Source organism: Pagrus major, chromosome 16, assembly GCF_040436345.1.
Source record: "Pagrus major chromosome 16, Pma_NU_1.0".
Taxonomy (NCBI): domain Eukaryota; kingdom Metazoa; phylum Chordata; class Actinopteri; order Spariformes; family Sparidae; genus Pagrus; species Pagrus major.
In genome coordinates this window covers 3,328,180-3,341,283 of record NC_133230.1, presented here as the reverse complement: position 1 = coordinate 3,341,283, position 13,104 = coordinate 3,328,180, and the positions used below count along the sequence as shown (strand labels likewise).

Below are 13,104 nucleotides of genomic sequence, written 5' to 3'. Positions count from 1 at the left end.
CAAGAAGCATTTCAAAACTCTAATGAAGAACAGATTCAGCTCCTTTTCTTTTTAACGAGACATTGAACAGTCCACTCAGATCATGTTTCCTCCATCAGAGCTTCATCCAGAAACTCTGAACAATCTTCAACAGTGGAGAAGAAACAAAGTCTTCCCACCAGTTTCCTGCTCTGAAGGAAACATCTGAGCTCTTCATCGTGGGCAGCGAGACCAAACTCTGTAGAAACACATTCCTCAAGTCAGCAACTAAAGAAATGATCCCTGAAAGTAAAGTCTTGGTTTGTTCCGGGTGTTTCTCAGGGTCTCATGTCTGGAGATGAGCTCTTCTGGTCCTGGTGACCTCCTGTGGATCAGAGACACTCCTCCTCCTCCATCAACACAGTCAGTGTTAGTAATCCTCCAGTCAGGTGCTTATAGATCACATCAGAAGAAGAAGACACAACGAGGTGATGTGATTAATGGGCTCCAGTCACACGGTGGAAAACATCTCCATCACATTTTGTTTTTATTGTATCTTCAACTTTTCCACCTCAGACACACACACGACTTCTGCAGATGGATGGAAACAAACTTGTTGTTATTTTCACCTCACAGGTCCAGTTTCTTTAAATTAATCTTCTTGCACCGACTGAAGTTGTTCACCTGAAGTTCAGACACCAAACAGAAACTCTGAATCCTGTTTCGGCACAAAATTGCAGCTTAATTTCCAAATCTACAAACATCAAACTTATATTGATCTTGAACCTTCATGACAAAAGGACGGCGGAGTGTCTAGGAGGAGTGTCTCTGATTCCCAGGAGGTCACCAGGACCAGAAGAGCTCGTCTCCAGACATGAGACCCTGAGAAACATCCAGAACAAACCAAGACTTTACTTTCAGGGATCATTTCTTTAGTTGCTGACTTGAGGAATGTGTTTCTACAGAGTTTGGTCTCGCTGCCCACGATGAAGAGTTCAGATGTTTCCTTCAGAGCAGGAAACTGGTGGGAAGACTTTGTTTCTTCTCCACTGTTGAAGATTGTTCAGAGTTTCTGGATGAAGCTCTGATGGAGGAAACATGATCTGAGTGGACTGCTGATCTTGTTTAAAGAAGAAAAAACTAATCTCTAAAGTCTTTTAACACATATTACAACAGGAACAGACGTCTGTTTGTGTTGAAGTTAACCTCTGTCTCTAAAATCCTGCAACTGAACCAGCAGAAGAAAGGAGGAGACGTCCTGAGAGGAGGTCTGATCAGACAACACTGAGTGAAAACACCTGTGTGGGCGGGTCTTTACAGGTCCTGCACAGGTGTTTGTAACGACTGTGTCTGATCAGACCTCTGCTCAGGTTGAATTAGCTCTTTTTGTGAGCAAAAACCTGACAAGTTCAACATTTCTGCAGCAGCTAAAAATTTAAATATAAAGTTTTATATTAAACAGTATAAAAAGCTCCACTCAGATCATGTTTCCTCCATCAGAGCTTCATCCAGAAACTCTGAACAATCTTCAACAGTGGAGAAGAAACAACGTCTTCCCACCAGTTTCCTGCTCTGAAGGAAACATCTGAACTCTTCATCGTGGGCAGCGAGACCAAACTCTGTAGAAACACATTCCTCAAGTCAGCAACTAAAGAAATGATCCCTGAAAGTAAAGTCTTGGTTTGTTCTGGATGTTTCTCGGGGTCTCATGTCTGGAGACGAGCTCTTCTGGTCCTGGTGACCTCCTGTGGATCAGAGACACTCCTCCTGCAGCCAAAAAAATTTCCCAATGCAAGAAATATTTGTGTCATCCGTGGCTACAAAGCATGAACAATGATTGTGTGACACACACTGTACATTTTTTAAGGTTTTCCCATTTTTACAAAATAAACTGATTCAGACTTTTCAGATAAAATCCTTGAGCATGACTTGTCCATGAGACTTTTCGAGGCGGATATGGAGAACATTATTCATCGAGTACTCTCTTCCCTTCATTGTGCCAAACAGGAAATCGTCCAATGAGCGAACACACACACACACGGTCATTGTGTATTTACTGTATATCACTCTGCCGGTCCATTATGACACAACGCCTGTACTTCTCAAAATCGAGAATTAAACATGATTCTTGCAGAAGTAGTCTTGCAGCTTCTTCAGTGCTCACTTCTGGTTCAGAGAGCCTTAAATGGGGGATAAACTGAGCTGCCCCGGCCTTTGTTAAGACAGAAAACATCTGGAGCTGGCGGGAGCAGACGATGAACGCCTCATTTCCTGTAAACGCTTCCTTGGTTATAAAACGTTTCCACCGTTTCTACCTGCGGTCGTTGTGGCGGTTTTCACGTGGACGTCTGCTGTCGTTTATCATTTGGTGCTGATGCAAATTTTTAAGCGGCAAACGGTCGAGACACTTTCACTTTTCATTTGGCTTCACAGTGGTGGAGATTTCAGAGTGGCCAAGACGCTGCTTGTGACATTTTGGAAGTGAAACGAACCGCAAGAAACGCTTTCAAATGCAAACTGCCTCTCGTGTGAACCGACGAGACCTCGAGAGAATCTGTGATAAACATGTAAAAACCCTCAAACTCTTGTTGTGACACAGCTGGAGACACTCCTCAGAGGGCCTTTTCGGTGGATGGATGAGCAGTTCTGGTCTGCAAATCCACCTAAAAACCAAAAGTGTGTCTTAAGCATGAAAGTTGAGACGTTGGGCCTCATTTTACAACCACTGACATCTCAGAAAAAGCTAGTTTGCTTGCAAGAGCGGACCCTCAGTTCGGGTTTTGTACCGGCACACAGCTTGGATGCATTAAACAAACATAATTAAACATTCACCTCACTCTTCATGCTAAGCTAAGTGACGCTAACCACATCATGACACACACACTGATATAAAAGTGGTACAGGTTGGGTCACATCTATCAGATCAGACTTTAACTCTCTCTTTTAGGGAGCAATGACATTAAAGGATAACATTAAACTTCTGCTGTAAGTCAAGTGCTGGAAACAACGCTGCTTATTATAAAGGTGAAGTGCGACGCTGTTGCGTGGCTTTAACATATTAAAAATAAAAGTATCGGCCACAACAGCGCAAAAACAAATTTAAACCTGAACTCTCTTCTCTGTTTTCTAGAGAAGTGAAACTGTTTCCCCAGATTTATTTGTAGTTTTAAGAGGTTTGCACCTTCGTAAGAGCTTTTAAAATGTAAAAGCTTTTGATTAATCTGGTTTGAAATTAAACCCTGACAGAAAGCTGACGTTGATTTCATTCCTCCGTTTTAGGATTTTGCCTCTAAAGTAACATCTTTCCCTCAGTGTGAGACAAGTTTCATACTGTTTTTGAACTGTTTCTCACACCTTCAGAGTGGGTTCTCAGAGGAAATGCGTATAGATGCAGTATTTACATAAATGGAAAGCAGAGGAAACTTTCTACTCGCGTCACTTAACCAACATCCTGACATCAAAAGTTCAGTGTGCATGTGATCGACTGCTCGGCGGTTCATCAACCTGCTGCAGAAAACGGATGAACTTCACACACCTATGAGTCCTGCAGCCTCCGGGAGCGATGAGTTCGATGCTTCGTAGCTGTTTTTCGTGCACATTGTGGAGAAGAGAAGGTAAAAAGAAACTGATTTTAATACGACATCATTCAGCAGTTGAAGTTATCAGCAGGATTTATGGATGTCAGATGTTAATATTGACCAGAAGAGTGATGGTTCACATTTATATACACGTTTTACGTGTATAAAAATGTTGTGTCGTTATAATTCTGTGTGAAATCTTTATAAAAAGTTGCCTTTATCATGCACACTAAGAAAAATATAACATTAGCTCTTGTTAAAGGATAGGTGCATAGGTGAAAAAGGTAGTATAAAGCCTTTTGTGGCTCTAGAAGAAGCTGCGTGCACGTTGCATTGAGGGTAATGTAGGCTGCAGGTCTGGATTTATGCTCCTGTAACACTGTTGGGGAAACAAATTATGGAAATCGATGCAGCAGAACCAGAAATATCACCTTGTTTTATTCCACGCAATCTTTTTCTGCCTTTTCAAAACGTGGCGCCCACATGACCCATAAGATGGCGTCTTGTTTTAAAATGTAAAAACAAAACAAAAACATAAAATCCAAGTCTCCTGAACCTATGAGAGGCCAAACAGTGTAATTTTAGGCTTCTTGTCAACTTTAATTACAGACGTCTGAAGAACTTCTTGGTTCAAAATGAAAGTTTTTGCCTCAACCTCAGTCGTCTGCATGAAATGTACCACTTTATCATCTAACCTTGGAGCGTTGTCCTGCCTAACGTCTGCTACTGAGGCTGAAAAGATTGAAAAAACTTTCATTTTGAATCCTGAACATCACAAGTGAACGTTGAAGAGACGTCTTTTGGACATGTTTTTGCACAATCGATCGGGGTACGGGCTAGCGCTTTTAGCTTAGCAGCTTATAAAGAGTGTGAATAACTTTTAAAACAACACACTTCAGTTGTTTTGGAGAAAAAGCTGTAGTGCTGTTTTGCTGTGAAGCTCCAGAAATGTTTATATTCACACAAAGGGACAAGAAAGTCCAAGAAAAGAGAAGAAAACGAGGCTTGTTTGAGAAAAGACACCATGATCAGAGTCTGTGGGTGTTATTTCCTCTCTGAGCTCCAACCTGACCAATCTTAACAACAGTCTTGTTTGTCAGTGGCATCTAAACCGAGCATTTCCTCATCTGCGCCCTCTGTGGTTAACGATGGTTAACGATGGTTACGTTGCTGCGAAACCACTCGTTGGAGATGTCAAAAGGGTCGTGGCCACGGTTCAGAAAAACAAAGCTGACAGGAGGTCGGACATCGGGTGTCCTCGCCGTTATTCACATGACCACAAGAGGTATCAGATAAAGACAAACGAGGCCCATTTAAAGTGTTAACAAACAAACTATGCTGTTGTTTCTCTGTCGAGGACTCTTAGCGGCCCCTGGAGGTTGTGATGCTTATCAATTAAACTTATCTGCAGCTTTTCTGATGAACTTTTAATCATTTAGGTCCATTTCTAAGCAGAAATACTGAACATTTGATGATTTCTTTGTTGTAAAACTATCGTAAATTAAATATCTTTGGGCTCCAGGAGACCGTGACGGGCAATTTTCACAGTTTTCTGATGTTTGACAGACCGAATGATTGATCGATCGATCAACTGGGGGAAATAATAACAGAAGCAGTTTGACACATGATGAAAACAAACTTTCTTCACATCGAAGTACGTTGACACACAGTCCTTTAAATCGTTGTCGAGATATTTCACTCTCAACCAAAGAAAGGCGAGGGACCGATGTTGCCTCAGCGCTGGTGTTTCTAAAAAAGGGACAGCTCAAGTGTGTGTGTGTGTGTGTGTGTGTGTGTGTGTGTGTGTGTGTGTGGACTTTCCAACCCTCGGGGGTTCGGGAGGGAGGAGGGAGGAGGGAGGCAGCAGGAGGAGCCTGTCACCCCCTTTAAAAACCACCCCTGACTCAGAGCAGCTGCAGTGTTTTCCAACAGAGCAGCGACTCAGAGGTCAGGGTGAGTAACAGCTCACACACGGACGATACAGACGTTTATCTGCATGTCCGGACCGATTAATTAATTGTGTGTTTATCATCAGGGACGTTTGACATGTCGGGACAGGAGAGATTTCCTTTTGTGTCTCACCTCTGGGATGTGTTTTTTCTGCTGTTAAAGAAAGAAGTGAATTAATTTTATCGTGTGATTGTTATCATTCATTAAATTTGTCTTCATGCGGCTTTTACTTGTGACTTTTTCTCAGCACTCAACTATGTTTTTCACGTTTGGCCCTCATCCTCTTCCGTACTTGGTGTTATTCATGAAATAACCACTTTTAAAACTACAGTATCCTCTGATGAGGACGATGCTGATGTGGTACATCTGGACTTTTGGCTTTTAGGTTGCTCTCCTCTGTAAATGTGTGTTGTGATGGTAGTTATTTGTTTGTTTGTTGAGTAAAAGCATAGTTAATGTTGTCTTACAGCTCAAAAAACTAAAAACAAATGTTAACTGGGCCTTTATTTTGAAAATAGCACAGGAATTAAGTTATGTCTTTTTATAAAATATGAGAAAATACCTTGTGTAGGTATTAAGATACATAATTGACATTGAAAAATAGCTAACTTAAATTAAATAAATGTAATGTTAGGTGAGCAAGTGATATGTTAAAGTGTATTTTGGTATTTTTATGACATTTCACATCTGTCTGAGTCCTTTCCTGACAATGTTGATGAGCCAAATAACTTAACTTTGTGCTCAAAGTTACTAAACTTAACGTAACACACATTAAATCTCTTGTCACTAACTTCTGGTCGGTTTCGTGTCTCCACAGTGTGTTCCCGTTGGTCCCGTTGCTCCACTTGGATAACGATGCGGCTCCGTAACGTCAGGTTTTTTCGAGGCCACAGAGGTCAGGCCGGAAACACGGGTGTGAACAACAACGCCGCCACCACTGATGGACAACACCCACCAGCAGAGGAGGAGCCTCAGAAAGGTCAGTTAGCGGCTAACGCTGAGCTGAAGTCTTACAGTAACTTTATTATATATATTATTGCAAGATGGCATTAAGTCAACTTCTGACTGAAATAATGTGACCCAGATAAACACGACTGGAGCCCATCATATCACTTCCCTACAGGAAAACATGGCAGGAAGACATAAACTATCTTCTACACACATGTGACAGCAAGTGACTTTATGTTTGACAAGAGTTTTACACGTATGTGACAGAAAAAAAGCTTAAAACTCAAGGATTGCTGCATCTTAACTGATTGAAGAGTCTCTTAGTCTCTGGGACTTTACAGCAAACTAAAGAGTTTTCCTCTCGTCGTTCCAGGAAGTGTGGATGACTCATTTTATTGTAAACATCTGCGACATTGTAAAACGAGGCCTGCTCTTTCCCTCTCCTCCGCAGAGATCCTCACATTTCAGCAGACGCTCGAGGCACGACTCTGGAGCGAGGCCAGCCAGATGCTGATTCAGAGAGAGGAGCGTCTGTTCGGGGAGATAACGGAAGCAGAGACGCTCGTACATCACGAGGAAGAAGTAGACAAGCTTGCCGTCGACTACAGAGACCTTGAAGGCCAAGTGCTGTGGACGCTGGAGCTATCACTCATCCCGGGAGAGATCAGCACAGAGGCTCTGACGTCTGCTGTGAAGGCCATCAACCAAGAGGTGGAACAAGACCTGCGGTGGAAACAGAGGACCCGGACACCACCGGCCTGGAGGCCCAGATGCTGGAAGAAGCTCCACGATGAGAAGCTTTGCAGCTTGGTGGAGCAGCGCATGGACAACCCCTCAACGCCATCACCTGACGGGAACCTGTCGTCCATCCAGGCGGACATTTACAGCCTGTGCAGGCAGCTGAAGGAGGATCTGCTGTGGGTGGCGGAGGTGTTGAAAATCTGCTACCCACCCGAGCTGGACATCTGTAACTTTTACGCCAGGTTGTACCACCAAAACCTCAGCACCAGGCTCAGGAAGATTGCAGAGTTTGTTCTGGACGACAAGGACTGCAAGTTCCTCCTGCGCTGGGTGAACGAGTTTTATCCAGGGTAAGTCGTGACTTTGAAGACATCAGCGCCTCATGTTTCTGTTCTGTGCCGGTGTATTTTTATCCCGGGAGCAACAGGTGTTATCTGTCAGAGTGTTGACCCGTAAGTCCATCCTCTGTCCAGCACTGTCCAAAAAAAAAAAGGGTTTTCAGCTCCTCTAATGTGGATATGTTCTGGTTTCTTTCCTCCTCTGAGACAGTAAACTGAATGTCTTTGGGTTGTGGACAAAACAAGACATTTGAGGACGTCATCTTGACATTTCCTCACATTTTGTGGACCAAAAAGATCAATCAACAATGAAAATGAGCATTAGTTGCAGCTTTAGAGATCCAACTCCACTTCTAGAGCATCCAAAAGACTAAAATCTGTCTCCCCATCGTCACCTAAAGTCTGTCCTGCATGATTTTATTATGTGAAACCAGTTACATGAAAGAAGAAGCATCACTCAACCGCTCTGGTTGATTGTTGGAGGAAGCAGCTCGCCCTGAAATTGTGCAAGTGTCTATAAAGTTTTGAAATCCGTTGCAGGAGTGGCACAAATCCACAATAACTCAGAAAGCAATGCAATGAAAAGACGGATGAGGCTCGATGCTCACAAACCAGTTAATGAGGCAAGCGGTTTACGGGAAAGTGAGATGTTTGTCTTGAGGCGTTAATAATAAAAGTTCTGTTCTGTGCGTCAGGATCCTTCAAAAGCCGGAGCTCGCCTGCGAGATCGACGGTGCGGCGTTGGGAAAGCTGCTGTCGAAAGACTTACTTGAACCTCTGGAGGAACAGTTCCTGAGCAAACAGCAGGTAACCTGAGCTGCCTGGTTCAGAAGCTAAAAAACAGAAGCTGTGTATTAAAGTCTGAATGTTGTAAGTGACGGCTGCATGTCGTTTTTTTTTTCAGGATGAGCTGACGACTTACGTCGGCCGTGTCCTGGAGGAAGCGAAGGAGAAGTGGATCAAAGGAGAGGAGCCGACGAGAGAGGACGGCTGCTTCGCCAGTCCCGTGGCCTACGACGTCATTCAGGTACACGATCAAGAAGACGACATGATGTGAAAGCGGCTACAATCATAACAATGTAAAAACAAAAAAATCCAACACCTGGTCAGCAGCAAACAAGAGACAGACACAGTTAGAGACTAGCTGGTGAACATAGCGTAGCGTTTAGCAGCTAAAGAGGCAGATATTTCCCCTCAGGAGGTGGTGGAGACCAAAAACGGAGCTAAAAGAGAGAGGAGATTGGACACAACTGCAAATGAATGATCGTGATCGTAACTACTGGATGGTTAAATAAGCAGCAAGAGAGAAAACTCCAGATGAAGGTCTGACATGACAATACCGTGACGATAAACGAAGATAGACGACATGATTTTTGTCGAGTCACGAGTAAAACAGTGTTCACCTCGTCTCCCTCTATCATTTTTTAATCCAGGAAGTGTTCTCCAAAATATTTTCCAGGCTGTTTCACATATTAATTAAAGCCAAACCGGAGAAGAAAACAAACTGTAAAGATTAACTTCACCTTCAGATCAAGGTCACGGTGGTAAAAAGTCGAGTTAACGTGGCTTTTCATCTTGCGTCTGAAGAAAGCTGACACATATTTCACACGGGGAATGTTTTCTCGCTCTTCACAGTGATTTTTACGTGCTTTCATCGACTGTTTCCTCTTCCTGTCTTTAGCTACTCTACGGCATGGTGACGGCAGCTGCAAAGATTGTTGGAGACCTGCCCAAAGCCCAGAGCATCACGTGCCCACTGACAGAGTTCATGCAAAGGTAAAAAAAAAAAAGATTTTCTTCTGAATAATATCACTTTTTTTGTCTTTATACTTCACAACAACGACACTATTAAAGTTTTCACTCGACTCCTGCAGGTTCAGGAGCTTCCACAACGACATCATGAAGCAAAACAAACCGAACAGCTGCTCGTTCATCAAGGCCAATCTGGGCTGCATCGAACAGTTCAGGTGCGTTTCTGACTTTTAAACTTTTGTGGTGCGATGAGACGACGATGATGATGATGATGAGACCTCTGTGAGCTAACGTGAACTTCTCTGGTGTTTGTGCAGCGACGTCGTCCAGAAGAAGAGTCATCTGTTCCCGGAGGAAGTTCAGACAACATGTGTGCTTGTTCTGGAGGAGATGAAACAAACCGGCCACGCGTTTTTATTAAAACCCGTGCACGACGCCCTGAAGGTACGTTTATCTGCATGTGTCTTACTAACATATGTTGAGTTGACTGTGGATGGAAGTGTTTCGTGTCTCATGCATCGTGTTTGTACTTCGCACAGTCGCAGTATCGCAAGTTGGGAACCAGCGACTGGCTGAATAAGAAGGCGTTCGAGAAGCTGCTGGACAGCATCAAAGAAGAGCTTCATGATCTTCAGGGTCTGACCGACGCCAGCCAGCAGGTAAACTGAAGAAGGAGGTCATGATTTAACTTAAATGTGTTGGATTAAACAACTCAAAGTTTACAACAACTTAAGAGTTTTCTGATTGGTTGATTGGCTTAATTGCAGAAGCTGATTGGCCAGCTGCACCAGGAAGTGACCGCAGAATACGTGAAGAGGCTCCTGAAGGGCGAAGTGAAGCTGAAGGACCGGGATCTGCAGCTGAAGGCCTTCGACACCGTGAAGAACGACGCAGAGAGCCTGCACGAGTTATTCTTCAGCATGGTGAGTGGGTGTGTCGCTGAACTGACGGATTAATGAGTGATTCAGGGAAATGTGGCGTGGGTAGATGATTAACTGTTGTGTCTCCGCAGGGATCAAAGGAGGAGTGGCTGAAGGAAATCCTGATCAAGATTGCAGAAGTGCTGAAACTCCAAGACTGCGCCTCCGTGCAGATGGAGGTCGTATCACTGGGGACTGCTTTCCCCGACCTCAGGTGACTTTAAACTTTAAGACAAATATTTACAGGGTATTTTCCACAGACGTCCTCGTTTACGTCTGTTGTCTCAAGCGTAATGGACCTGATGAGGACGGGATAGCATCACGGTTTACACGACTGCAGGACGAGCATAAACAGACCCACATTTCAGAGAGAGGGAGAGAGCTGAGGGACAACAGGAAGAGAAAATATGGTCAGATGTTTCCTGGCAGCAGGATGAGATTATGAGCTAAAAGCAGACGCTGCTGAAACTAACACGAGTGCTGCAAGTCAGATACAAAGGTTAGAAACTAGAGGAGCAGCACAAATACCTGAACTTCCTCCTCCTCACACTCTCAAGACAGGCTCGTTACTTGTACCTTTAACTTTTACAGTCTTCAGTAACGTCCCTCAGACGGGAGACGCTCTACTCTGATACTCTGAGCCTGTACTTTATTACTTTTTCTGCTGTAGTAAAGAAGCTGAAGTTGTTTTCTTGCCTTCTTCCCCCTCCTCAGTGCCAAACATGTTTCAGCTCTGCTCAAGCTCAAGACGAACTTCTCGAGGGCGAACAGGAAAGCCGTCAAAGAGACCCTGGTGGAGGCGCTGGAGGTCACCGGCTGCAGCAGCAACCGTCCGTTCTTCTGCACAGTTCAGGTCAAATGAGCCGCACAAACTGCTGGATCGTACAGTACCGTGTGTTGTTGTGTCAGTGCGATGGGTCGGTCGCCTGCAGACCGACTGTGAAGCGATGAACTACGCGTCGTCGTTGCTGTATGAATGTTTAAATATTCAGTTCACCTTGTTGCTGGTTAATAAGCTGCTTTCTACTTGTGTGTGTGTGTGTGATAGTGTAAATTTCTTTAAAATATGAAATCAGTGTTCATACTTAAGGTGCAATAAAGAGATCAAGCTGTAATTTTATACTTTTATATGTTATGTGATGTACAGAAAGTTTTAAATGTAAGTTAAGTTTTTTAAAATAAATCTGGTGAAACGTCTGAAGTGTGATCTGAGGGTTCATTTTTGCCGAGCGCTACATTTTAAAGTTGTATTATCATCACGAAGACGGAAACAATGATTTCTAGTTGACTTTAAATGCTGAACATGAACCGACAGTGCAGGATCAGGGACCTTAATCAGAAAAACTGATGATGTTTGTGAATGAAAAAGATAATTTTTCAAGTCAGTAAAGTTGCTTTTTGTGGTTAAGATCGTAAAATATCATGTAGATCTGCGTCTCATGTCACCAACACCAACATGGCCGCCTGAAAAGGTCCTAAAAAAGATGAAAATCACAATAAATCTGCTCATGTTGACACCTGCAGTCCTGTGAAAGCAGCTCTTTCAGACTTTCTCAAGATGGAAAATGATCTTTTTTGATTGACAGACATCATGTGTGTGATTCAGGCCACAACCAACCAAATAAATAACTTAATTTTTTATTTTAAAGCACATTAAATCTTCAGGTTTAGTGTGTTAGCCTGTTGAGATTTGGGGATTAGCACCAAACAGCTGAGGCTGATGGGAATGTTTTTAGTTTTGGACAGGAAAGGAAGGAGCAAGGGAAAGTTAAAGGATCGCCACAGTATTTAACAAATGTCAACCTCGTGGTGGCGATGCTAAAGGAAAACTCAGGGTATCACCTCTGAGCATCCTCTGGCGACCGTGAATGTTCAAACTTTTAATAAATAAATGGAATAAATGTACCAAATCTCACAGTACGCCACCGAAAAAATAGTTTTTGAGTTATCCCCCGAGCTAACCGTTCCCCCAGCACGGCTCAAAACAACAATGAGCTCAAGAAAGACATCTGAAGAGTGAATCTGTCTGAAGAGTTTCACACTTCACCAGGGGAGCGTTAAAAGACCGGCTGAGTTCAAAGACGACTAACGGCCCCGAACGAACAATTGCGGGAAATCGAGCGCCACGTGTGGGAATACAGGCCGAACGCAACGAGCCGATGTGTTTCCAGTTTATTATTTCTGTAGCTACTCGAGGCGCGAGGAAGGATGCAAGTCTGTGCTGCAGTTTTTCTGTCGGCATCTAGTATATTTCCTCAAAGTATCTGTCTGTGTTTGTGTAGCGTTTGGTATGATGAGAGGGAGGATGTGCTCAGGAAGACGGAGGTCAGAGCTACATGTTCCCCTTGGAAAAGCGAGAGGAAGTGAAGGGAAGAGACGCTCGTTAAAGCCTTTGGTGGTAAATCAGCAGGCTGAGCACTGACTGGAAGCTCGTAGGTGGAAATCCACGGTGCTTTCCTGCCGAGAGACGCCGACACAGAGACGATGCTGCTACGTCTTCCTCTGCCAAGGTGTCTGAATCACCGGCTGGGGTCCATCAGCCTGATTGTTTCGAGTTTTATCATCAGTTTCAATCTTTATTTGGTTGCGAAAGCTGAATGTGAATGAAATTGTTTCTTCTTTGCAGACATGTAGCAGCCAACACAGGGTCAAGGAAGGTCAAGTAAGTATTTTTTAGGCCTGAAGAGGTAAAAGTTTCCAGTATTACGAGAAACATGAACAAATATTTTAATATAAATGATGTCATCTTACTCCTTTAATCATCTCTTGACCTCTGACCCCTCCTCCAGATTGAGATCCACTGCTCTGGGATCTGTTTTCTGTCGGTGGTGTGGAGCTTTTTTCTCTTTGAGTCCCGTCTTGGTTAAGATGGTGTTGGTCTCCATCTAGTGGTGAAACGATGAAGCCGAACACCGACTT

The 13,104-nt window shown here is 43.6% G+C and overlaps 1 protein-coding gene and 3 non-coding genes across 5 annotated transcripts; 2 read left to right on the top strand and 2 right to left on the bottom strand.

Moving 5' to 3' along the window:
* Positions 1–70: 70 nt before the first annotated feature.
* LOC141011320 (small nucleolar RNA U3) lies at positions 71–277 on the bottom strand. The gene has a single exon (XR_012180291.1). It is a non-coding gene; the product is annotated as a small nucleolar RNA U3 (small nucleolar RNA).
* A 586-nt stretch (positions 278–863) lies between these two features.
* LOC141011248 (small nucleolar RNA U3) lies at positions 864–1,070 on the top strand. Its single transcript, XR_012180221.1, has one exon. It is a non-coding gene; the product is annotated as a small nucleolar RNA U3 (small nucleolar RNA).
* Positions 1,071–1,430: 360 nt separating this feature from the next.
* Positions 1,431–1,637, bottom strand: LOC141011344 (small nucleolar RNA U3). The gene has a single exon (XR_012180313.1). It is a non-coding gene; the product is annotated as a small nucleolar RNA U3 (small nucleolar RNA).
* Positions 1,638–3,454: 1,817 nt separating this feature from the next.
* LOC141011195 (tumor necrosis factor alpha-induced protein 2-like) lies at positions 3,455–11,382 on the top strand. 2 transcript variants are annotated; one of them, XM_073484447.1, is made up of 12 exons: positions 3,455–3,572; positions 6,304–6,465; positions 6,886–7,525; positions 8,209–8,320; positions 8,418–8,540; positions 9,195–9,289; positions 9,388–9,480; positions 9,583–9,709; positions 9,805–9,924; positions 10,033–10,188; positions 10,278–10,399; positions 10,900–11,382. In XM_073484447.1, the coding sequence occupies exons 1-12, from the start codon at positions 3,521–3,523 to the stop codon at positions 11,045–11,047; spliced, it is 1,950 nt and encodes a 649-aa protein (XP_073340548.1). In that variant the 5' UTR covers positions 3,455–3,520; the 3' UTR covers positions 11,048–11,382. The 2 variants fall into 2 exon arrangements, with proteins under 2 accessions (XP_073340548.1, XP_073340549.1); XM_073484448.1 differs by lacking the exon at positions 3,455–3,572 and adding an exon at positions 5,479–5,489.
* The last annotated feature ends 1,722 nt before the right edge of the window (positions 11,383–13,104 follow it).

What these genes read in the sequence shown, in the direction of transcription:
- LOC141011195 (XM_073484447.1), top strand. Translation starts at nt 3,521, where the DNA reads ATGAGTTCGATGCTTCGTAGCTGTTTTTCGTGCACATTGTGGAGAAGA. An exon ending in AGAGGAGGAGCCTCAGAAAG is followed by an intron (nt 6,466 to 6,885) that starts GTCAGTTAGCGG and finishes TCTCCTCCGCAG; the next exon opens with AGATCCTCACATTTCAGCAG. An exon ending in ACGAGTTATTCTTCAGCATG is followed by an intron (nt 10,189 to 10,277) that starts GTGAGTGGGTGT and finishes GTGTCTCCGCAG; the next exon opens with GGATCAAAGGAGGAGTGGCT.